The sequence below is a fragment of the Ambystoma mexicanum genome, chromosome 4p, assembly GCF_040938575.1.
Source record: "Ambystoma mexicanum isolate Mex_15411 chromosome 4p, UKY_AmexF1_1, whole genome shotgun sequence".
NCBI lineage: Eukaryota > Metazoa > Chordata > Amphibia > Caudata > Ambystomatidae > Ambystoma > Ambystoma mexicanum.
In genome coordinates this window covers 1,164,306,223-1,164,332,555 of record NC_090927.1, presented here as the reverse complement: position 1 = coordinate 1,164,332,555, position 26,333 = coordinate 1,164,306,223, and the positions used below count along the sequence as shown (strand labels likewise).

The 26,333-nt window shown below is 44.1% G+C and overlaps 1 protein-coding gene across 17 annotated transcripts in view; it reads left to right on the top strand.

Moving 5' to 3' along the window:
* SYNE1 (spectrin repeat containing nuclear envelope protein 1) overlaps positions 1–26,333 on the top strand; it is a 1,651,720-nt gene that overhangs the window by 847,791 nt on the left and 777,596 nt on the right. For all 17 annotated transcript variants that reach the window (XM_069606781.1, XM_069606782.1, XM_069606785.1 and 14 more), the window contains 5 exons: positions 5,137–5,309; positions 6,163–6,316; positions 20,055–20,198; positions 21,331–21,495; positions 25,689–26,006. In XM_069606781.1, the coding sequence (XP_069462882.1) occupies positions 5,137–5,309; positions 6,163–6,316; positions 20,055–20,198; positions 21,331–21,495; positions 25,689–26,006 (954 nt within the window). The remainder of the gene's footprint in view (positions 1–5,136; positions 5,310–6,162; positions 6,317–20,054; positions 20,199–21,330; positions 21,496–25,688; positions 26,007–26,333) is intronic.

Here is a 26,333-nt window from a genome sequence, read left to right as displayed (position 1 = left end):
AGTCCCAGGTAAGTATTCCCCAGCCCCGCCCGAGTAAAAAAATAGTCCCTAAGTAAAGTAGTCCCTTCCAAGCCTCTTTTGGCTTGGAGCTCTTGCAGCATGGTCTGCATCAGGTAAGTTTGCAGCATGGTCTGCATCAGGTAAGTTTTAATCTATGAGCCTGGTGCCTATGGCGCCAGGACTGACTCTTCTTATGAGCCTGGCGCCATAGGCGCCAGGACTGGACCCAAATAGCCCCTAGCAGGGGTTGTTGGGCTTGCTTGGGATAACTTGATGCCTGCTTCCGGGGTTGCTGGACTTGATCTGGGTCCCCGGGGGTAGGCATCATGACACATGGTCAGACATGGCAATCTGCCAATAACCACTTGTCCAGTCAAATTTGCTGAGGAGTTTAGCTGATGCAAACTGACTTTACAGAGACTTGCACTCCTGCTGTTGCTGCAGTGTCACATTAGAAGAGATTTTGGGCCTCATTATGAGTCAGCCGGTCTGGAAACAACGGTGGCGGTAAATCCGCCGCCAACGTTGTTTCCCGACCAGCTGATTCCGAGTCCTGCAGGCGGGAGGTGTCACTCCCGCCAGGTCTGACCTGGCGGAAGTAACACCACCCGCCTGCAGGCGTTCATGGAAATACTGGCTCTGTCATAGACGGAACCAGTGTTTCCATGGTCCCCATCCTCATGGAGTTCTATCGGACTCCATGGGAATGGGGATTCACAGAATTCCGCCTCCGGAATTACCGGGTCACCGGGGTTGTAATGCCCCGGTGATTCCGGCAATCACGGAGGCAGATTTGTATTACCGGTCCGGCGGCAGCCTGCCAGTTTTTCCGGCATGACTACCGCCGGACTCGTAATGAGGCCCAAATTTGACTCCTTCTATAGACCCAACTGAAGAGTGTACTTTTAGAAGATCTGGGAGAGGCTCACTCTTCTCATCTTATTGATCAGAAGCTAGAAGCAAAGCTCCTGTCTCTGGTCTGGGGACATAGGTCTTCAGGCGGTTGCTGTGAAGGACACTAGGGGCCCCCTTTGGGTTGCCCAAGTCCACCACATGTTTGACCTCTCCAAGTTTGGCTACAATCTTGAAGGGTCCTGTCCAGTTGTCCTCTAAAACTCTTTTTTTTATTGGGACCATAACTAGAACTAGCTGGTCCGGAGTAAACTCCACTATATTAGTGTTCTGGTCATGCTAATGCTTGACTAGAGCTTGACCAGACTTCACATTTTCTGAAGCTTCTGTCATCATGTGTGCCATCCTCTGTCTGAGGTCTAGCACATAGTCAGTAATTCGTACTGGCTTTGAGGGTGGAACACTCTCCAGTCCTTCTTTAATCGGGGCCAAATGGCCTCTGACTGGATGACCATAGGGGAACTCAAAGGGCTAAAGCCCAATCCAGCTTGAGGCACCTCTCTGTAAGCAAAAAGAAGGCATGGCAGTACAAGGTCACACTTTCTTCTCAGGCGTTCCTCTAAAGCACCTATCATGCTCTTCATGGTTCTGTTAAACCTCTCTACCAACCCATTGGTTTGAAGTTGGTTGGATTTTGAGAATGTGTAGGTGACCCCACAGGTTTGCATGTAGTGAGACTTAAAATGTGACCCACTGTCGGATACTACCTCCTTAGGAAAACCTACTTTCGTAAAAATACCAAGTAGGGCCTTAGCAACTGCCTGAGCAGTAACAGTTTACATAGGTATGGCCTCAGGATATCTAGTGGCATGGTCCACTACAACTAGTATAAACAGTTGCCTGAGGAGGTTGGAGGGCCAAAGGGACCAACAATGTACATTTCCCCCTTCTCAAAGGGACTCCCACAACTGGCAGGGGAACTAAGTGTTCACATTCATGGTTCCCCTCTTGCCAAACAATTGGCAAGTGTGGCAGCTTCTGAAATGTTTTTCTACTTCTACTCCAATCTTGGGCCAGTAGAAATACAGTGAGATTCTCTCTTTGGTCCTTTTCGTACTCAAATTACCAGCCAGGGGGACCTCATGGGCTAATTGCAGGAATTGTAATCTTATCTCCGGGAGAGCACCAGTCTCCTGAGGTCTCCTGGAGTAGATTCCATAGGCTCATTGTAGAGGAGACCATCCTCCCAGTATAGTCTGTACTTCCCCGACTCTTGTTCTTCATACTGGGAAACTTCCTGCTGACGCAATCCTTCTAGAGAGGGACCGACCTAGAGGGTCCACCTTCTGCAAGCAAAGACTACAGCTCAGGATGTCTCTAGGATCCAGATCCTCTAGACAGGGTTGAACCTCCTCTACTTGTTTCACTAGTGGTGGGACTTGCGTACAAGAAAGCCTGCATGCTAACTATGTATTGTATGCTTGTCCAACTGGAAACTCATAGGTATAATCTGAGGAAGATCAGACTTCCAGCCAAAGATCCTGCCAGTGCCAGAATGCCCTAACTGGCCAGTTTGCCTCCAGACCCGATGGAAATCCAACATTCCCAGGTTCACAGTTATCCACAGGACATGAATAAGCAGCAGGTAGTCCAGGAGCAGATAGTGGACAGAACAATTGATGTTATTGCCAGCCTCCAGCAAACTTGTAGAAATGTAAGGAGGTTTAGCTGGCACCTCAGTCGCATCTACTGCCTGCAAGCAGAAACCTGCAGAACGATTAATGTCCAAGCCGTGTACACCTAGGAGACAACTGACACTATGGAGCAGGGGTTTGGTCTGCTAACTGCCATCCTAGAGCAGCTAAGCACTTGTTCTCATTGGTGAATATGCAGGGGCATCTTCCTTCACCACCATACCATGTTGTCCACCTCTGCATCCCAGAGGCCACACCACTGCTGGCCTTCGACCCCCTTCTCCCAGGGACCAGTGAAATAGGGGTTGATTGTTCCAAAGAGATTCACTTGATATGTGTTGCCCAGGGTGTTGGTTTAGGTAGATGGTAGGATGTTCCACTGGGGTCAGGGGTGTGTTTTTCAGTGTGTTAGGCAGGTGATGTGGGAGGGAGGGCGGATGGGTTATAGGCATAGCAGGAGAATGAATCACTAGGCCAGATGTGGGTCTTCTAGACTGTTTGTCTAGAGGTTGGAATTAGGATGTGCCACTAGGGCCATAGAGGTGTTTTTTCGGGAACTATGATAGGGAGGGGCAAGGAGGGTATTTGTTTTTGTATAGGCAATAAACATATTTTTTCACTGTCACTATGGACTTTATATCTTCCTGTGGTTTGACACAATATGCAGGTGAGACATAGTGGTGTGAGTTATGTAGTTTGGCATGTGTTGCCAGTTACTGTATTTGCTCTAAGAGGTCTAGCTACAGGTACGCCATGCAGGTAATGTGCCCTGGACATCCATTGTGCAGATCATTCCCAAGGGGTTTCTTTCTCTGACATTGCTAATGGACGATGCGGCATGTGTTGAGTGACATCCAGTATTCAATGATCTTTATCAGGCCTTGCCAGTGCAGCACACTTTTTTCACTGTATTTGTCCACATGTATTGCATCGTTTGTGGTGTCACCTTTCCCCACCTAATGTAACACTTCTGACACAGTAACCTGCAGGTGGAGTGGAAGGGGGGTTGGGTTCTATCTGTGGATGTCTGTGTTGCCAGCCACACTCCAATGCTGTTTTTCGGCATGCGTCATTAATTGGTTTCCATTGTATTATTTTCATGTAAATTAGTACCACAAATGCCATGAGGCTATTGGAGAGCCATTAGCGTGTCTGTACTGTACTGTGCCTTGTGTCACTGACTCACTGCCTCCGCGAGTGATTGGACAATGGGGGTGGTATTTCAGGTGGTGAGGGGGGCAGATATGATGGGGAGGGAGAGTCCAGAGTAAAGAGGGCATGATACTGGTCACATGAAAATACCAAGATTCCATTTCCTTCTGTGTGTCCAGAGTAATCGTAAGGCAGAGTGATTTAGGCCATGTCATAAGGTGTATCTCAAGGGAACTTGTCATTGCCCCTCTATGTTCCAGTGAGTATGTGATGCTGTCACAGTCCTATGTGATCAGTTGCTTGTCTGTAGGGGACCAGGGTGAGTGTTGTCCAGGGTACATGGGCCTGCACCTTCTCAGAGGGGCATATATCCTGTCTCACTGTCTGCCCTGCTTCCTAGATCCTTTGAACTGCACGCGATGTTCCCATGCTTGTTCTTTCAGCAGTTGTTCTCCTACACTTGTTCTTTTGGCACATGGATTATTTGGCATTCAGAATGTATATTTTATTGTTTGCATGGGGCATGAAGGTGGGGGTGTGTGACTGTGTCACTTCCATCATGGCTGGTATGTGTTTGGGTGACTCCGTGGACTGTTGACTGCTAGTTTTTTCCCTTAGCTGTTCTCTGACTATCATTACCATTTCCCTTTTGGTTGGAGGTATTTTCAGGTGGACATTTGGGTTGAGTTCATGCAGATCTTCAACTTGGAACATGTGGATTTCAGCAATGGGACGATTTAAAAAATATTGCCACCCGTGGGTTTTCCAGATTCTCTGCCAGTGGATTTCTGGAGGAGGAACCACACTATAAGCGGGCAATCTGTAAAGACAGTAGTATTTGTCAAATACCACCAGTTTTGCCGTTACTGTCTAACTCATAATGTCTCCCTACAAGATGGAATAGATTCAAAAAGTGGGATCATAGATGACCTCTAAGGAGTTATTTCTTCCCCTCCCCATTCCCTTCTTTTTTGTTTTTCCATCCTCTTATATTTCAGTTAGTAGGAGGAATGCGGATGTTTGTCAATAAACCGCTGAGATCTTGAGACAACCATCATAATCCTCTCCTGTTTCTGTGCCCTTTGCAAAAATGTTTTTAAATGATTAAAGTATTTAAATTGCAGCGAGTGGGTACATTTCACAAGATAGGGTGCATTAAAACTATGCGGTGAAGATTCATCCTGACCTTTCAGAGAATAATAATGTGTAAATAATGGTAATTAGGTGCACATATGCATGCTCACTATATGGAAGGCACCTTATTAGGATTCTCCTTCAGTGGTGAAAGATGAAATGGGCAGAGCTGATCATTTGGAGTCTTTGCATGATATGGTTAATAATTGTAAGCAGGTGCTGATCAGTGATCCCAAGTTAGTCTGTTTTGCTGTTTCAGTCACTTATTAGGAATAGATTACAGTGCAATGTGCTTTATCTCCAGGCACTGCTACTGGCCAAGCAGGAGAAGGAGATCCAAATGAAACTCCTGCTGACGAGAGGGGAATCTGTTCTGAGGAACACATCCCCTGAAGGGGTGCCGGCCATTACTCAGCAGCTACAGGACCTAAAGGAGGCTTGGGCTTCCATCCTCTCTACATGTATCCAGTGTAAAAGGTATGCAGTGCTGCTGAGCATTTAGAAAAACAAGCTCTGTATGTTTGCAATTGAATTGTGGGTTATTTTGTAGAACTATTCCTCCAAAGGTATACATGAGATCTGAGATGTAGCACAATATGCTTGAAACATCCCATGCATTTATTAAAAGAGGCTTTAGCTGGGCATTTGCTCAGCACTGTACATGAGACAGTGCACACAACATTTGAAATCTGGCAAAGATATGAATGTGCAATATTTCTCTTTGAGCACACCTGCATCTATTTTTTTTAGATTTTTCAATATTTTCGAGTATAAACGTGAAAGGTGAAGACAATATTGTACTTGATATGGAACATGAGTAACACATACATTTAATTGCCACCTAAGTACATAGTTGTAAAATAATTCATTGATTTTCAACAATTCACGAGAGTGTTATCATGTCTATCTACATAACCCGTTCGGAGAACGTGTACTTTTTGCTAGTAATTCAATCAAAGTATTTCTTCCAACATTAAGGATACCATCACTTTTATTTTTATAGAAGGGCAGCTAAAAGTACCTGAAGTATATGTTTATTTTCATTTGGTGGTGCAACAGTATTGCACCTCTTGGCACCTTGAAGCCACTTTAGGGTACTGCCTGCTTAAAAAGAAGAGAAACAGAACACTAGGGAAGAGATGAACGTGCAGTACGTTCACCTATCAACACATCCACCACTACTTTTTGAAAAGAGAGCCAACCTTTAGATTTAGAAGAAATCTGCCCTCACCTCATTCCGCTCATGGAACGAATCACGTCCCTGAATGATCATTATATGCACACCACTGATTTCTCTCTAAACATGCTAAAAATGTTGTATTTTTTTAAGTCAACTGGAGAGTGCCCTATCCAAATGGACAAGTTATCAAGATGATGTACGACAATTCTCTAGCTGGATGGACAGGGTAGAGGAACGGTTGAATGCATCTGAGCGACAATATGCAGAACTACGGTACAAAACAACTGCATTGAGCAAAGCTAAGGTATGTACACTATTAAGCCTTACCTGTTTTCACTTATGATATATGCTATGATGAGTCATTTATAATGCGCCTGTACACAACTGTTTCTAGGCGCGACAAGACAAGGTAGGGAAGACAGAGAGAGGACAAAACAAACGATCTTACTAGGCCTTTTGTCATTCAGATCGTGCAAGTGCATGGGGGAGAGGGAGAGGAGAAGTGCAACGGGGAGGGAAGGGGAAAGTGTAATCAGGGCAGTATTGCTTTGCATAAGTGCAGCCAGGGCAGCAAAGCTCTGGGTTAGTGTAAGGAGGCAGGGGACTGTAGGGTTACATATAGAATTCAAACGCGCGGTAAGCCCAGAGGCAGTGCAGGGGCTAGTGGTAGTGGAGGCGCCTGGTGCCCATTGAGATTCTGAGGGTAGCCAGGCAACTAGTCAGCCCAGCAGACAGGTAGGTCAGCAGTGGGGAGAGAGAGAGAAAGCAGAAGTGAAAAGGAAATTCTTGAGCTGCTTATGGAACCTCAGGTGGTCCGGCTCAAGTTTGAGAGGGGCAGGGAGGCTCTTTCAGAGGGAGGCACCTACAGGGGAGAGAGATCTACCACCTACTCTCCCAGTCTCTGCCTGGAGAAGCGTCTGTTCCTCAAAGAGTTGAGGTGGCTAAGCGAAGGGCCGGAAAAGGAAGGTGGTAAGGAAAAGAATGTTGGATATAGTGCGGTCCCCAGCGCCAGAAGGCCTTGTGGATGATGCAGAGGGTCTTGAACTTGATCCTTGCAGTCACTGGAAGCCAGTGGAGAGATTTCAGAGCTGGAGAGATGTTATCCTTGGGCTTGAGGCCAAGGACAAGTCTTGCAGTCCTGTTCTGGATTAGTTGCAGAGAGCAGAGAGTAGAGGCAGGCAGATTGAGAAAGAGGCTGTTGCAGTAGTGCAGCCTAGATATAACCAGGGCTCTGAAGACAGTGAATTCTGGGGAAAGTGAGAAAAGGAAGAATGCCTCTGAGGAGGTGCAGCTGGTAGTGGGACTTCTTATCGAGGTCTGTGATGTGAGGAGAAAAAGAGAGAGAGGAGTCGAAGATAACATCAAGGTTTTCTGTCTCACAGGAAGGGGCAGGAAGAGAACCCCAGGAGGGCGGCCAAAGGGAAAGAGGGAAAGCGTAGCAGGGGTCCAAATAAGAAGGATCTCAATCTTACTGGCATTAAGGCAGAGATATTTGGATGCGCACCACACCTGAATCACGGATAGACGGTTGGGAATGAGTGAAAGAGGAGGCTGAAGGGAGCCTGAAGGAGAGCTGAGTGTCATCTGCGTAACACTGAAAGTTAGAGGAGAAGGAAGAGATGAGGTGGGACAAAGGGGCCAAGTAGACTTTGAAATGCCAGGGTGGGAGGTTCGAGCCCTGGGGAACACCACATGTGGAGAGAGAGGTGGTGGAGAGAAAGGACCCAAGTTGGACCTGGGAGGATCGGTCCAGGAGGAAGGAGGTCAACCAAGACAGAGCCTGATCCGTGACGCCCGGGTTCTCAGACACAATTGATCAGGATGGCATGATTAATTGTGTCGAAAGCAGAGGAAAATCAAGGAGTTTGAGGGCAGAGGGAAGAATAGAGTCGAGATTAGTGAGCACTTATATCTCAAAGTGGGGATAAACCTAATTTGGTATGTAGGGCACACACACAATGTTTTGAATAACACAAGTATACATAAATTAATTTGCAATTGTGTTATATATATTCAAGTGCATAAACTAGCACTACTAACTAAAAGCTAATGCATGCCCCATCCCCTTTCCATGGTACTCATGGGACATCCCTAAGAACAGGGCCGGAGCGTGTTGCAAAGCAGCCTTATAGACTATTCAGCAAGGTCTGAAACACTTGAAACACTTGTGTACGAGCGTGATAGAAATAAAATATCAATATCAAAAAGTTATGCACTGCATTATATCTCCTATGTGCATCCTGCCCAACTGTCAGTCACTTTCTCTGCATTGGGCGGGGTGGAGTGTCACGCTAGCAGCTGCGTCTTGTTGTTGTGACCTAGGAAAAATTGATTATTTAATCTTCGTGTTAGATATGGGGCCTTCCACATGTGATAATAGTCCTCATTTTGAAAGCCATGAGGGAAGGGTAACAGAAAATAATAACAATAACAATACCAAATGAACATTTTTCTCATGCTCTTGATATTGTAATTTGGCGTAGTAGGTTAAAAGGCTATGCACTGTGCTTGAAACCGCTAAACATGGCAGCAGATGCACAAGGTTGTACACTTTTGTAAATTTGTAAGGGGTTACAGAAACTAAATTTGTGGGGATGTAATTCACATTTGACTAAGAAGCTTCCATCGCTTTTTCTCCAACCACAGTAGCATTATTAAAAAGTGGAAATGGGGAATTCATGTGACTCACTGATTAGTGAGAGGGGTGTTCAGATCCCGTTCTGTATCTCCACTTAGTTGCTTTTTGTTTTGACAGTTTTCTTACATGGTAATATGTACACATACAAATATGGTGTCAACTCGTGTTTCAGCCCAGCACTGTAATTCTAAAACATCCATCTTCAGGATAGCATTTTGAAGTCATATGCCACCTTTAAGTGACTGCTTTCACCACTGGGGCCCTGTAAATCGGCTATAATTAAATACTATTGTATAAATACTTTTTTTCACAATGATATAAGTTAGGTAGCAAATCCGTCATTATGTGTTCCAAATGATAAAAATACAGGGACATCAGAATGTGTGGGAAGGCTGCCCTATTGTTGCAGGATTATCAAGAAAGTATAAAGGCTTAGATAGTTCACATTGGCATATCTGAACAACCTTAGAAGTCCTGTTAATACAACATGTTTTGACTTGTGTCCTCAAGTAACATCTTCGGGATTCTAGTAGACAAAACACATAACTCTAGAAATAAAACTGGCAATGCAGTTGTACATTTCTATTTGAGAAAGACAAAATGTCAAAGATGGCAAACCTTTTACACATCAACCATTGATGGTGTTGACACATAGATAAAGCACAAAACGTTGATTCAGCATTTTCCTGCATACAACACTTTTTATACATATTAATGAACTTATCTTTTGCAGTAAGTATATCCAACTTGGGACGTTATACTGATGAAATGATCTGTATTAATGATCTGTATTAATTCATTATTTAATTTTTACTAACAAATGGGAAGCACCCATATTTGTTTGTTTTTGCTTTATTTTTCGGCAATTACCATAAAAGCCATACATAACATACACAATACAGGCAAATAAAAAACCAACAATAAGAGCAATATAATGTAATAAAACAAAGTTGACATGTGTAACTAGGCAAAGCTCCAAGGCATGGAGAGAGACATGTTCTGAGTTTCTAATGACATGGGTCAAAATAAAATCTATCAAAGTGCAAAAAGTGCTTTCAATACATCAGAACATGCCCCTAGAATGGTCTTGCATTCTGGTTGAGCAGGGATGCATCATTCACAGTATTATCCTTAAGTACATATGTGATTTTAAATGCATTCAGTGCTAAAAGAGCCTCATTCTCACTGCTGTCCTTATATAATGCACAGATGCGTATAAGTACTTTCAATTCTAAAAGAGAAAGAAAGACAACACAGTAATAGGATACCATACATGAGCCATGAAGTACAGTTAAGAGCTCACTGATGGATATTGTGACAATGAGGAGAAAACACAGACGGCCTGAATAAAAATGTTTTCAAAAGGAAAAGTAGAAGAGCTTCTTTAGTCACAGAAACTCTTGATTGTTCTCAGTCTCTTTGCAACCCCTTTTTCTTGGTTTTTCTATAATGAGGATGAACAGAGAGGGTCCGGGGGTCAGTCCTCGTAAGCCCAGAGTGTCTCTGATGTTGTTCCCTCGTCTGCGGCACGTCCGTTCTGAAAGAATCAGAAAAAACCTCTCTTAGTCTGTCTTCTCTGTCAGGCTTATGAAGGGGCTGGTGCGGTTTCAGCCAATCCGGGCCCTGTGATCGACAAAACCCATTTAAACCCCTCTAGGCCCTGCACCCTTTCGCATAGCCCGTGGCTTGCCATGATGCCTCACACCATGGCCCCTGTGTGTAGGACCGCACTCCGCTTCTGGGAGAGGACGACACTCCTGCAGCATAAGGTAAGCCTGCGAAGTTGGGAAGGGAAGTTTCTTTCCGCGAGTGTCCTTAAAACAGAATGGGTAAGGCCAGCTCCTCATGATTCCTCACTTCATGCGCCATGGCAGAGTCCACGTGGTCCTCTGGGCTTGGGTTAGCGTGAACGGACCAGTCCCTTACTGCTTCGGTGTCCACCGCCCCCTCCGCAGTCTTGCAGGTCAGGTCCTGATTCCTGCTATTGTCTATCAGCGGCGAGTTCTGAACAGGCGGCTGCGTTGCTTGACAGTGCAGGCTTCTTTCTACGTGTGTCCCGACACTCACTCGGCAGCGCATGTTTTGGATGGGCTGTGTCCCACAGCAGATCTGGCTTCCTTGCACCCGCATCTTTACAGATATGATCAAGCTGATCATTCACTGCCCTGCATTTCCAGAGGGTTCCAGCCATATTAATTGCAGGGAAGCATAGCTAATGTGTGCACTATAAGTTCTGCAACACTCTTGCTAACCCCCTCGAGGCGCATAACATAATTAGAACTTCTCCTTCATGCCCTCATTAAATTTCATCCCTTTGCAAAAGTTGCAAGTCTATCTTTCGCTGAGAGGCACAGAACCATATCCTCGACAATAGTAGAAACTCTTCGGGTCCTGAAAATAGAATTAAAAGATCCTCTTCTCAGGACTCCATTGTATGGGCAACACAGAGGAAAATGGGTCATATCCTCAACTACAGCGGGGACAGAAAGGGCATGCAGGAGTGATTTGATGGTTCCATTTGTTCTTCACAGCTGCCATGCGAGCCTTGACGAATGAAGATCACATTTGTTGTTGGTACATTAAGTCCAGGTAATCATCATAACCCACAGTCTGTTTTAGCGACTGTACATTAAGAACTGATTGGAATGAGCCAGCCCCAGGCACATTTCATCATCCCTTGCTAGTCTCAGGGTATCAGTAATACAAATCTTGGAGCCACTGCTAGTGGCATCAGGGTTGTCCCAATAGTCAACAAGCCCAAGGATCCTGGAATTCCTTTCTCGGGGTCCAAAACCAGCTATACAAGTGGCTCCTTCCTGTGACCTAATATCCCTCAAGGCCTGTCTATACTTAACTAGTTATTCTTTGGTCCAAAGTCTTATCCAATAAAACAGTGGCTTAGACTTACAAGCTATCCATTGGGCTGCAGGTAGAGGATGACAGATAAATTGGGTGCGGAAGTAGGTAAACCCAAAAGATTCTTCAGGAATGTATTCTCTGTCACAGACCAGAGTGCACTATTATTCCCATTCCAGAACTCCACACGATAGAAGGCTGCCTGTCTCACCTTGGCTCTATAGGCCTTAAAGGCAACCGTTGCAGCCCCTCCTCATGCTCTCTGTTGAACTTAGCAAGTTCACTGCCATACCTTGCAAGTGTCAGGTTAGTCTTGCCCAAGTGCTCCTTCCTGGTAGAATGCTCTTTTATGCATATGCCCAGATAGTCGTAGACAGCAACCTGCTAGTTTCTGCCAGCTACTAGGGCAAGCCGAATTCTGGGATGCTTTTTTGCCTTACTCACTCTCAGGACCATGGCCATGGTCTTCTGAACGTTCATCTGCAAGCCATTCCTCCGGCAGAAGCCTAAAAAAATTTCCAGCTTGCGACGCAGTCCCATTGGCGTTAGTGAGAGCAGGACCGCGTCGTCAGTGAACATGAGAATCGGAATCCTATCGCCTGCAAAAAAGGGTGCATCTGTTGGGACATTCACCAAGTTGTTAATTACCTCGTTAATGAACACACAAAATAGCAAGGGGGCCAGCACACAGCCCTGGTGTACCCTCATTTCTATTTGCACTGTGCCGGACAGAGCACCATCGATCCCCCCACCCCCCCAGCGGATCTTAGTGCCATTGCTTACATATAGTGACTTAATAGCATTCAACAACTCCTCTGCGATGCCCAATTCCACCACAGTAGCCGAATGTCTCACTCTCAGGACAGTATCAAATGCCATCTATAAATTAATACAGAAGACGGCATAAATAGATATTTTCCTGAGTAGAATGTACTTATCAAAAAGGAGGCGTAACCTTAGACACTGGTCTATCATGCTGACTCCCTTTTGAAAACCTGCCTGCAGATGACTTAGAACACCATCATTCAGAGACAGAACTGCCCCCATCACCAGCCTCTGAGACACCACTGTTGCCACAGCCAGGTTAGAAACATCTGCCTCGACAAAGCAAGGTTTTGAAGAATCCGGATGAATCCGAATCGGACTGGAAATAAAGAAATTATTTTGCGACTGGAAAGCCTTTTCAGCCTCTGGGTCCCAAACAAACTTCACCCCCTTTTTGAGCAGTTTAGTGATGGGTGTAACGAGTCGTGAAAAACCCTCAATAAACCTCCTGTAAAAGTTGGCAAAGCTAAGAAAACTTAACACATCTTTGACCCTTGTTGACGAAGGCCAGTCTCGAACAGCCTGTACTTTCCTGGGATTAATTTCCAACCCATTTGGAGGAATAGTGAACCCTAAAAACTCCACCGAATCCTTGTGAAACTGTTTTTTTCTCAAGTTTGGTGAACAAGTGATTTTCTCAAACCTTCTGTGGCACCAATCGCACATGACTTTGATGTTGATCCGAATCTCGAGAGAAAATAAGAATATCATCAATGTAAACAATGACAAAAACATCCAATAATTCACCAAGCACCTCATCAATAAAGGATTAGAAGTCCGCTGGAGCATTTCAGAGACCAAAAGGCATCACCTGATACTCGTATAATCCGAACCTGGTCTTGTAGGCGTCTTTCACTCGTCTCCCTGCTGTACTCTGACCAGACGATAGGCCTCACGAAGAACTAACGTGGACAAAACTGTTGCTCCCTGGATCTGATTCAACATTTTAGAGATTAAAGGGAGAGGATACAGGTTCTTGACTGTTACCTTATTACTGCTCTGTAATCAATAAAAGTTGTGAGAGTTCCATCTGGTTTGGGGACAATGAACAAGGGAGAAGCAGCTGGCGACTGGGAAATGATGGATAACCCCCTTTGTTAAATTCTCAGCCAAATTCTCTTTCAAATACTCATTTTCTTTTTCTGTTAATGCATACACTGACCCCCGGTTCCAGTTCTATCTTACAGTGAAAGGGCCTATGAGGAGGCAACTCCCCCGCAATCCTCATGAAAAACATCCCAAAAATCCTGATAGCCCTCTAGCAGCTTCCCCAAGAGTCCTCCTCAGAAGAGACTCAAAGCCCCTTCTTCTGCTAAGAACAAAGGTGCAGACCCAACCTGTTTTTGAGGAAGTGTCTTGCATTGGACGCTTAAATAGTGTTCCAAACAAGATTTGTACTGTAACTCAACCACCCGCCTACTCTGGTCTATCTTGGGATTATGCGACCTAAGCCAGGGCATGCCCAGAATTATCTTCAATTGTGGAGCATTGATCAGTTCAAAAGAAATCTCTTCCCCATGACCGCTTGCCAAAACCATAATCAAAGGATTTGTGTAATTTGTGATAGGCTCAGTTGTGAGAGAAGTCCCATCCACCGCCCACACCTGCTTCACCATTTCTTCCTGCAGAAATGGAATACCCAGGATCTTGGCCACCCCCAAATCCATGAGATTTCCAGTTGCCCCGGAGTCAATAACTACAGGACCAGAGCCCTTCAAGCAAGCTTTGAAAAACAAGGATACGTTTACCGTAATATGAGTTACTGCTGCATACAGGGTGTTTGCTACCTGCTGCACCTTGGTCGTTGGAGTCTGGAACCTCTTTGGGGTATATGGGCAGTTACCTAAAAAGTGACCACTCTTGCCGCAATATAAATACAAATTGTTTTCCCTTCTTCTAACGTTCTCTTCCTTGGTTAAAGTCCCTCCACCCTAGACCCCAAATCAGTACTTCTGTCCTTAAATTCTCTGTTCACGAATTCCAATCTGGGTCGATCCCATGTGAGAGTGATCCTACCATCTCCCTGGCTTCTCCTGCGCTCTGCTCTCCTTTCATTCAAATTAAAGTCAAGTTGAATAACCAAATCAATCAGTTCATCACAGGAAGGAGGCAGATTCACAATGCCTGATAAAGTATCTTTGAACTCCTCCCGCAAACCCATGTAAAAAAGTGAAGCTCCCTTTTCCTCCGGCCATCTACTTTCCAAAACCAGAGTCTTGAATTGAGTATTATAAGAGATCAGGTCCCGATTTCCCTGACGAAATTTCAACAACTCTCCATCCACCTCTAATGAAACCTGTCGTCTGTTAAACATCTTACCAAATTCCTCCAAGAAGAGCCTAACTTTCCTAAAGCTGCATGCTTCTCGCTAACTAACAAACCGGCCCAGGTTGCTGCTTCCCAAGACAAGTAAGACAAAATTAACATTACCCTCACAGCCTCTGTAGGGAAGAAGAGTAGAGGACTAAGAAAATGTAATTTGCATTGAGTTATGAAAGTCTGAAATTTCTTGGACTCCCCGGCATAATGTTCAGGAACAGCCAAAGGCACTGGATCAATAAGGACCTAGCCCCTCCCTTAACACCCTTAATCCCTGTCTCTGGTCTTTCCTCATCCACTCTGATCAAAACTGGAGGGTTCTGACCTTCCTGGAGACCTACTATCAGCCAACCTACCACCTGGCTCCTGAATCTGGGTGACCTTCACACTCAACTCTTCCACTTTCTTACTCAAACTCACATTTTCTTTGTGTGCTACCCTTAACTCTTCCCTAAGATCCCGAATCATATCGCCCAAGGCATCCACCGTGGTCTCTTCAGGGTTCTTGACAGCTTGGGCAGACTCAAATATAATGGCCTTTCATACTCTCAGGCTGAATATTGTGGAAACATCTGCAGAAGCTGCTGAACCCCGGCAGACCCTCAAGAGTGTGACACACTCAACTACACTGTATTCACAGCTGAGCACGGAACACACCTGGTGGAAAGGGGAAGTGGATAAAATAACAAAACAGATTTCTTACTGCAATCTCACAGAAATCTGCAGGGACGACAAGAAGGCTACAACATGCTCTGATTTCATAAACATTCATTTCTACCCTCTCTAAGTTCTCTTAAACACAGTTATCAGAATTTAATTTGTGTACCTGGATCTCCTCTGCAGACAGCCCAGAGGAAGTTTACACTTTGCCTGGAACTTGTCATCAATAAATAAATTCAGTCGAGATTATTCTTCATACTTAAAATCCTCTTCTCAAGAAAGAATGGGGCCTAAAACTGCTACTCAGCTTCTTAAACTTGTTTTCCTCTTGTCTGACTCTTTTGCTTGAACCGTGCTTTTTGACTTGAAATTACTTTAGAAGTAAAAACAAACTTTAGCAGCTTACTCGCTGCACTGCTATGTTGAGTTCTTAAAAGTCTACGTAGTTTAAACCTTTTTTTGTTTTACAAATAAACACTGCTGCTTCAATGCGCTGCCCGCACTATATACAAGTCACATTGGCTGGGGAAAGTCAGCCCGCTGCCCGCACTCTCCTGTCACCATAAATTCCTAAAAACTAGTCGCATCAGTTCACAGAAAAAAGCCATGTTGCGCTGCTTGCGCTAGTGTAACTAATATCAGCCACGAGTCGCGCAACTAGCGCTAGACACTACACTAATTGCGCAGGAACTGAAAGCTTTCCAAGAGGAAGCTCCGAAGCTTGCCGTTCCTAGGCAGTGGAATGAGCAAGCGAGGGCCTTTTCTCAAAATGGACAGTTCAGTGGAAACAAACAGTATCTTAAACAAAACTAGGCTCGCAAAGGAAAAGGAACAACGCGCAAGTATATTTTAACAGTGTTCACATGAAAATAACATGGATTATCAAATCCTTTAAACCAGAATATCCTTTCACAGGAAAGTTACTCACTACAGAATCCTTCCAAGGAAAAAACCAAGATTAACAAACATTTTCACTTAGCTTCAGCCTGAATGTCCTTGTTCTCCTGTTCTATTTTCACAACTTTCCGCAGTTCAGTAAAAATCTTCTTATTTACTTCTTGATGGGCCCCTAGGAAGAGATAGTTCCATGTTTCCCTGGATCTTCTTTATTCCTGACCTTTTCAGCTGGGCAGAAGACAATGAAAGGCAGATGAGAATGTCCAGCAAGTGACTCATGCACTCCCTAGCCAATCGGGGCACGGGATTAGAACCATCATCTTGGCCAGGGATACTGTCCACATGCTGAATGGTACCAGTTAAGGCACTACTACCCAGAAAACACTAATGATAATGAAATTAATAAAATATTCATACCACCTTAAATACGGAACCTTGACACTGTAATGGGGCCAAAGGTAGGTGTGGGAGTTCTCTGGGACTTATGCCCTGGGCAACAGGCTGAGGGATTCTCTGAGCCACTATTCCCTCTAGCAGAGGCTTTGATCTCCCACTAACCCCAATAACCTAAGGTCTCTCTCTCTTCTTGCTGGAAGACATGATCTCTTCCCTCATGGGCAAAAAAAAGTTATTGCTATTTCCAACTCCAGTTGTGGGAGGACCATTTTCTCCATAGCCAATAGGCCCTCTAACAGTAAATTTGATGCCACGTAGACTTCAATGTAGTCTCTATCAGAGGAGACTAGAACACGAAAACAGGCCGCAATGTCCTCTGTGATGATGGAGTAGCAACCCCTCTTTACTCTAAGCCAGTGAATCACTTTATTTGTTAGGCTATCCTTTGGTTATTCATACTTGGTTGTAACCCTAGGCACGTTAGACAAATAGAAACATGACCTAAAGACTAATAAGACTGGGCTATTATTTCTAGAGTTAGTGGACAAAAAGTTAGCAGTTCCAGCCAAAGCACTAGGGGATACGGATGGTCTTGCAGGTGGGCGTCTCCCATCATGGGCCTTAATTACTTTAACAATACTTTGCAGTGCTCGTTTTTTACAATGGAAACAATTGTGTTATCGTTGAAGGAGTGTTAAGATTAGTGCTCTGTGAGTCAATCAGGGACCTCTGCACCTCTCTCAGTTCCCATACGACAGATTTTAAATTATTCATTTTAGTCCATAAGGCCTTATAGTCAGCCTGTAGTTTCTTAATCACAGAACCCAGGAGAGTACAACTCAAGCAATCGGCCCCCTGTGACAGCCTGCACCCAGCTAACGTGATCCTTGTTCAGGAATTCACTATTAGGCTTGTCTCTGGTTGGTGGTATTGGGCCCTTTGCTTCACCCTGGCTATTTAAGGAGGTGGGTAGAGTAGCCAGATCTTGCAGGGGGCCAAAGCAATTTGAGATTGGAATATTTGAAACATGGGCAGGATCCAGGGAAAAGGTCACCAGATTTAAAATTTCAGGGGTGTTGGGTGTATTACCAGCATTCATAGATGTATTAATTAGCTTCCCTATGCACCCCCAACCCCCCAATGTAGGGACATTTAGTTGCACAGGAATATTATATCTCTTCCTTTCCCTTCTCTTTGTATTGAGGAATTAGGAACTTTGTATCCCAGCAAAATGTGACCCACATCCACAAGGGCAGGAAGGGATGCTTTTTAAACCCATTTAAACTATCCTGTGCCAATTGTTTCATCTCCACAATGGTAACATGGGCCCTAGGAGCAGAGGCACTCAGAGCAGAAATTGCCCTTGCCACCGGGGGGATCGGGCTGTGAGCCCAGCTATATGTGCTCGCCAATCATCCACAATGACACAGTTCGTGCTGGATGGCCTGGCTTCACTCTCCTTATCAGCAATCTTCCTGCATAAAGAGGATTTGGCATTGGTACTGCCATCAGAGCTGGCCGATCAGGCCAACGCAGGGTAAATGTCATATAATAAAGACGCTATTTCATCAATCATAGCATTTGCTTCCTCGGTATGAACAGATGAAACAGACAATCTTTTTTCCAAGCTTCGCATTAGGTGAGGATTTAGTTGCCTTACGTTTCGTCATAGATTCTGGTGAAACAGCCAAGTTAGAAGGGATCTTTCTCCTCTAGTTTCACCACAAATACTGCTGTTCAAAGGAGGTTCAAAGTCAGAATACTTTTGAGGAAGAGCTAAAAGCACATGCCAGGGGCCACAAGCCAGTGCTTATGCATAGATTGAACTAAAACACAATTAAGACAGCACTATAATTCAGAAAAATAAAAAAATAAATGGCAAAACAGTATAGTTCAGTTTTCTAGAAGCCCTGAAGCTTTCTAAACGTTTTCTAAAAGCTCTAAAGAAATAGTCATAAGTCAGTCTTAATCAGTCTCTTCTTACACTAAATACCTCTAGGCACGCCCGACAGCTCACAGGGCACCCATAGTCCGACTCCCTACTCCAGTGGTACTAGTGTGTCACAAAATCGTTAAAGATCCAGTAATCCAGCAGAGAATAATGCAGTCACCTCTCTGTAGAACACGCACAACTTGGAGTCTTTCAGGGTGGGGACAGCAGTACACTTGTTGGCTGGCAGCCGGAATTGGTGGAGCATGAACTCTTTCAGGAGTGGTTTCTTACACAGTGGGCTTCCTTGGAATATATTCTTCATATTGCCGACTGCCGATCCCTTGCTCCGTCTTGACCACTTGTCAGTCGTGCTTGCACATGGACAGCCGAAGCTGGCACAACTACTTAGCCTGGGGCTTCCATGGACACCCGGTACACCTGTAAGGCTGTAGGGCTGTAAAGCTCTGACACTCTGTGCCCTTGTCTGTGCCCTTCTCTCCCATAGGAGGTCTCTGCCAGAGGAACATTCAATCAGTCAAAGAGTTAGAGTCAGCCAAGGGTCAGCTGCTGTTCCTGCAGGAACAGTTTGAATAGCCTCCCTCGCTGAAGCAGCGTTTTTAGCAGCAGCAATGGTGGGTCAGGTCGATCCTCCTACTCCTCTCCTCCTCCCTCCTCTTCCTTCTCTCTGGCCACAGCAGTACTGGGGAAAGACAGTGCGAACAGCCCACCTCGCTTCCTGCTTCCATGGAGCAGCGTTATTAGCAGCAGCAGGTGCAGGCCAGAACCGGCCCCTCACCCTCCTCCTGGCCACAGCATTACTGGGGGAAGGCAGCCTGAACAGCCCACCTTTCCGCACGCATATTCAAAAAGCAACCAAGGCGAGGGATAGCACCGAATGCAGCCACCCACTAATTAGGGAGCCCTGGGGATTCCTCATGTATAATTAAGAATTGCGTGGTTCGATGCATGGAGGAATAGGGAAGCCTTCAATATCTGTAAAATATAATAATTCACATTGATTAAAATTGTTTGATTTTCTGCTTTTTTAAATGTTGAAAATTCTTCCTGTGTGAAATTATAATTTATGCTAACATTTTGTCTTTGCCTGATTTGTGTGTGCTTTATGTGGGTGCGTGTTATATCCCCTAATGGCCTGTTCCCTAATTGGTAAGATGGAATCAACATTTTTTTGTGTTTCCCTCTCATTCATAGCTCTTTCCTGACACAGGAGTGAACTGTTGCCTTTTCTAGATTATGTTTCAAGCCCTCTAGGCAGAAGTAAGAAAACACCTCCTTTGCAGCCTGTCCTATTGCTCGAAAAATTAAATTCATATCATAATATACAAACAAAAGTAGACTCAGGAAAGAAAAGCAGAGTTTTATTTTAGTTAAATATATTTTTCATAATGAAGAACAAACCACAATAGTTTCTAACATTACGTGAAAAATCTGTGTTGTTTTCAAGTTGATTGTTCAAGCCTTTGCTGAGGGTGGCCCTTTTTGTCTTGCTTCTACCAGTTGCTGAATGAAGAAGTCTTGAGTCACAGCACCTTACTAGGGACCATTGAGGTGAAGGGTGCTGGCATGACCGAGCACTATGTCACCCAGCTAGAGCTGCAAGACCTCCAGGAGCGGTATGGCACTCTTCAAGGAAGGACCAAGGTACTGCCTCCAACCTTCTTGAAATCAAACTCTTCTTCTTTCAAATATGTTCAGTTTGTCAATTATACGTCATTACAAGAATGTCTTAAGATTGAATCATTTTGCAATGTTTTGTGTGATTTTAAAAAGTGGCCTGTACGCTTCTAGCAGGGACATAAATGTTAATTATGACTTCTTTAATGAGAACGAGATGCTCTGTATTTTTAAATAGTGCTAAGAAAGACTTTGGCGATTTTCAAAGGAAGCCTTATACACGATGTACACCATTGTCACTCCTTTCTGAGGAAGGTTTACAAAATGTGTAATTGTAATTTCTAAAATTAGATACAGAGAATGAACTGGGATGGACACATGGTTTTAAGTTGTTCATCCTCGCTATGAACGGATCCACCAGATTGCAATTGCTGATCATACCTGCCTAAAAGGGAGAAGGATTAGGTGGCAGAACCTTTGCTGTTTCACCCACTCATCTATAGAACTTCCTACCTCTCCTGATGCTCCTCTTAGACAATCATTTGCACTTGAGGAAACCTTTGAAAGTATTGTTATTTTCGTTAAAATTGTGCCTTGTTAATTTGGTGCTTCCCCACCCTTTTCTCGGTTTCCCAGCACCATGAGGCATCATTGAGGCATCTGAGCGCTCTTACAAACTGCGTTTAAATACTTAAAAACACACATGCTCAGCATATGATACTGCAACCAAAAGGGTAGCCCACATTTATCATGAAAACAATTATGTTTCTACGAATCTAATTGACAAATGATAGTTGCACTCCTTTGCCCAAGTACCTTCTTCATATTTGATACTGTATTGTTTACAGACTCTGATGTAACAATGAATTGATTGCTGTCCCTGAATCAGATATTCATTCTATAATTCCTTTCAATAGCTTGGGGTTTCCTTTTTTAACAGTATTTTCTTTTTTATCAGCTGTTAATTCCATACAAGTATGAGCTTAGTTTCACATTCTCAATTATTACTATGCCAAATGGAGATAATTTAGGGTTTTACCACTTTAATGCCTCTAAGTGATCAAATAAGGACATCTTGTTGAAAAGAAAAGGTTATATGACATTTCTGGAAATGGTATCTGGTTCCGATGCTAATTACATGCATAATTTAATCACGCAGGATGCTGTTGTCAAAGCTGAGAAACTGGTTCATTTACATGAGGAGTATCAACGGGGGTTGAAGGTGTTTGAAGAATGGCTGCAACAGCAAGTAGAAAAACTTGAGTGCCTTTCTCACCTTGAAGGCGACGCTCAGACACATGAAACTACACTCAGAGATTTACAGGTAAGTCCCTCCGTAAACATCTCCTTTCTCCTATGGCACTATTTTGGTCATTGGTCTGATTTGCATCACCTTTTTTGAGTTTGGGGGGGACTGAGGCATAGGGAAAGGAAGTGGTGTTCCCTGGATTGTGATGAGTGCATCAAGTGAGGATGCTGAGAATACGCTTTACATAATAAGAGGCACATACAGCCACCCACATTAAAGCGCATTTACTGTGTGACCAGAATTGTTAAGTAGCCTTATTGTAAGTAGGTGAACGTGCAGCAGAGAAAAATGTAAGGATGAATTGGGGAATGAATATGGGATGTAAACTTGTACATAAATGAATGAACTATTAAAAGGAAACCTAGAATTCTTCGAGCACATTGACCCAAGATAATATATGACGTGGCATGATGAACATATTTATATTTTTGCAAAAATTGTGTCTATTGTTTTATGAATTACAAGTAAAAGGTACCCATACTCCGAACGGTTTCTGTGGACAGACATGACAACACTGTTATAAAATGTTGGAAATCAACGATTCTGTAGGTCGCTGTTCCGATTCGCTTATCGCTTGACGTACTTTGCACTCTGAAGTAATATGCACTTGGAATGGGCGTGTGTGGCTGGCTGTCATAACCTGCTGTAGACGTTGGGGGGAGGCGAGAGGTGGCGTGCTGCTGCATACTGGGACCTATTGTGCTCCCTCCCCACCTGTTGCCTCACCCCGACGTGGTGCAGTTCGTTGTGGTGCATATGTCCCAGAAACCGTACATTCCAGGGTTGAGGACCGGTTCTTCTATGACCACATTAATGTTTTGCCGATTTCATGCAACCGTCTCATGTGTGAAGGTGCTGAAATCCGGGGAAAGTGATGGGGTGTCCAAATGTCATGTAGCCAGTGTTGGCCAGAGGGCCCTAACATGTAACTATACATATTTTGGTGAAGACTGGTGAAGCCGTGTGGAATTGTATAAGAAAAAAGGCTTCACTGACCCACAAACCCACAAACACATTTTGACTTTTGCTGAAATCCTGGGAAGGGGATGGGGTATCCAAATGGCATGTAGCCAGTAATGTACAGAGGGTCCTAACAGGTAACTATGCGAAATGTGGTGCAGATTGGTGAAACAGTGTGGAATTGTATAAGGAACAACGCTTCGCCAAGCCACAAACAAACCCACAAATGTTCACTTTTATAATTAAAGATTACTTTGCTTTGCCTGGTTACCTTTAGGGGTGAAAGAAGATGATGTTCCACTGAACGATATATTTCCTTTGTAACCCCATCTTTGTCTTCAGAAAGAAACATGGCAGATGCATTTAGGGATTGGCAAATCGTATGGGTTTAAAAGTAGCCTGGGTAGAATTTGACATATTTTTGCATTTCACTGGAGCAGTTACATCCCCAAATATTCAAGTCAAGACAGCACGCAATTGAATTGTGACAAAATCATATTTGTACCAGAAGCGCATAATTGTTTGTCAAAATACAAATATTCATTAAACACACACTAATAAAAATATTTTTTTTAATATGTGAATCAGAATGTTGCTGAAAAATATTTGAGGCACACCAGTGTACTTGCAGAATTTTAAAGCCATATCACAGTTGTTTCAGTCAAAGAAAGAAAATAGCCAGCCATATTTACACGGCACTTAGAGACATACATCGTATTTCCTTCTGTGAAGCTTTGTGGAATCGGAGAGCAGCCCAAGCTATCGCCTTAAAACCAGCACTGTCCTCAAGGTCTGCTTCTTCTGCCCATTAGTGTTCATGCAATGGATTTAATAAAACGCAGCCTCAGGCCTGGGTCAGATCTCTGGACCTGAAGACAAGGCCTTGCCCTCGCTCCTGGGCTTCAAAATAGGCTTTTTCCATTCATGGTTGGGACACTGTTGCTTGCGCTCTAGCCACACATAGACTGTGGTGTATAAGAGGATGATTTCTCAATCCTATAACTGGGATTTTGAAATCGGTTACCTGTGCGACATAGTGGGTTCTTGTCCACCCACTCCTAAGTATCGGCTCCCTCATGCATCTGTGGTGGCAATATATTTTGACAGCTCAAACATCTGTGTGAACGTCAGAGGTTCTTTACTACTGGTTTGGCATCTTCAGTGGTTAAATTATGACACTAGAAAGAAAAATCAATATGTGTGGGCATTTTCTGGTGAGAGCATGCAGATTGCTTCCTTCAATTATTTAGTCCCAAAACCACAATATCAGCCGAGCACGCAATCCAATGTGTGAACATAGGCAAGATTATACATAGGTCAATAACAGAGAAGAACACCAGTATCCTTAAGCAAATGGTAATGTACCTTGAATGAATGTCACCATGCCTGCTCAGATAACTCAGAGTAAATAGAGAAATCTTAATATTTTACGGAACTCATTCCTTGCTTGTGATATGGACATTCTTTGTGAAGCAACACCTCCCCTTTATCTCTACACCCAGGGACTGCAGCCGGTTTTGGCTATAGCTCCTACGAGCCATCACCATTCACTATACTTGTAAGGCTTGATGGGAGTCATAGTCTAAAACATCTGTAGAGCCAAAGGTTGCAGACACCGAGTCTACACATATACACCCCTGTGGCCACACCTATGGACATTCAGCAGGCGGACAAGGTAGGAATCGATTTCGAAAGCTACGAAATTAAATGGTAAAGGAGAACCTATGTGTTCCCACTTTTTCTCCTATGCAGTTGGTTGTAAAATATTGTTTACAACTGCAAGCTAACAAAGATTGTGGTAGATGGAATCTTTATCCTGAAAGACAGCCAGCTTGCCACATGAATAAGATATTTTGTTCTGCATTCTGGTAGTTGTCTAGTGCTGCAGGCATTTGTGTTCAAAGCACTGTTCTAAAAAATATAAAATTGGCAATGACTTACCATTGACCACTGGCATGTATTCTTCCAAAGAGTTCCAGGCATGTTCTAAACGACAGGAGCACAGCTTCAGTTGCACTTATAAACTAGCAATCAAAAAGGGGGAAAACACCTGCCTGCTGCTGGTGAAGGTGTGCATACTATGTATGCTTCCCTCCTGGCACAACCGCACGTCAGTTCGTCCCATGTGCATTGTATGACGAGGTCAGCTCTTCAGCCGTTTGGCAGAGTCATGGAGTATTTTTCCTGGTGTGTCCTTGCACTCTCGCACGCTTATTTAATCCCCTGAAAACAAAAAACCTAGCATACTACTAGTTTCCACCACTTCTCAATGGGTGCCCTCATAAATGTAGGTGAGATACCTTGTATCTCCTACTACATCTCCCATTACTCAAGGGTCTTACTCTTGTCCCACACCCCACGTCACGCCTCATAAATGCATATCAATGGCATAGTGTTTCGTGCAACCATGCGTCACATTCGCCATGACTGTCTCCAAATGCCCCAGAGATATGCAATATACAGTAAAAGCAAAAAGGTCTGGGGTGGACACAGGTCAGGATGATTTATCACTGCTATGAAAATCTTACCTAACAGTGACACCCAACATGCATTCCTCATGCAAACAAACTACCCAGTGTTCACTGACACACAGACACAACAACTTTTAGACCATATCCACCAAAACATAGGTGAAACAGAAAGGACAGATAACTATGCATGACAGCTGCACCGAGCAATATACCTGCTTATCCCAGGTTGCAGAGACTCCGAGGGAGGTGGAGGAGGCAGCGGCATAAACACATGATATGCAGAAAGGAGCAGTGGAAAGGTATTTTGATGAATATGACATCACCTTCATGAATAACAACTAGTGTTGTCATGTGTTGCGTCACAGCTGTGTACAAGATTCCAGTTCTGCCTCCTGTATTTAAATGTGAGGATTAAATACAGAAAGGTATGTCTGTTTGTAAGATGCGTGATATGAGCCAACAATAGAAACATGGCTGTAAGCCAGAGAGAAACGGTATGTGCCTGCCTTTGTGTTTGGCAATTATCAAAATACTAAAAGTACTTTTGAATGATTTCTGATGGAGATTGCATACCCAAGTATTCCCTCTTACACAGCTGTACAGTACAAGAACATATTACGATAGTAAAGAGAATAGAAACCTATCTAATTATTTTTCTGCATCTTGTTTATACGCCTGGAGAAAGCGTATTAACACTGTGGAAATAGCTCGCCTAGAATTGGAAATCCTCTACTGAAATACATTATTTATTTGTTGCAACACTTGTTTCTCTTGCAGGAGTTGCAGGTGTGCTGTGCAGAGGGCCAGGCCATGCTGAATTCAGTGCTCCATACCAGGGAAGAGGTGATCCCTTGGGGGATTCCTCACATAGAAGACCGGGAGCTGGAATCCCTACGGCAGGAATGGCAAGTGTACCAGCACAAACTTTCAGAGACCAGAACGCTGCTGAACACCTCACTGAGCAGGTTGAGGCTGATGGAGCAGAAGTTCCAGCATGTGAACACGTGGCTTGAAGGTCTAGAGGAAAAAGTGAAGATCAGAACAGGACGCCAGTCTGATAGGGCAACAAAGGAGATACACCTGCACCAGATGAAGGTAAAGGCAAATGTGGCAAATCCGAGTTGCCACTTTTTAATGTTTTGCCTAACAGAGCATCCCTTTTCCAAAATGGGACAATTATTCATGAATCATGCTGGTTGTTATTAATTGTAAATGTCTTTTGCTTTTTAAATTATAACATGCACGTATTATCGGATTCACACAGCATAAGTAGGTTAACACTAAACTGGATTGCAATATCAGATCAAGATACGCCATTTCTTATACCCGCCCATAAATATACATGTGGAGCTCCCCAAGGGTCAGCCCCATCTCTCTGGCTCATTATTGCTTCTATGTGCCCCTTGTTCTACTGCATAGACC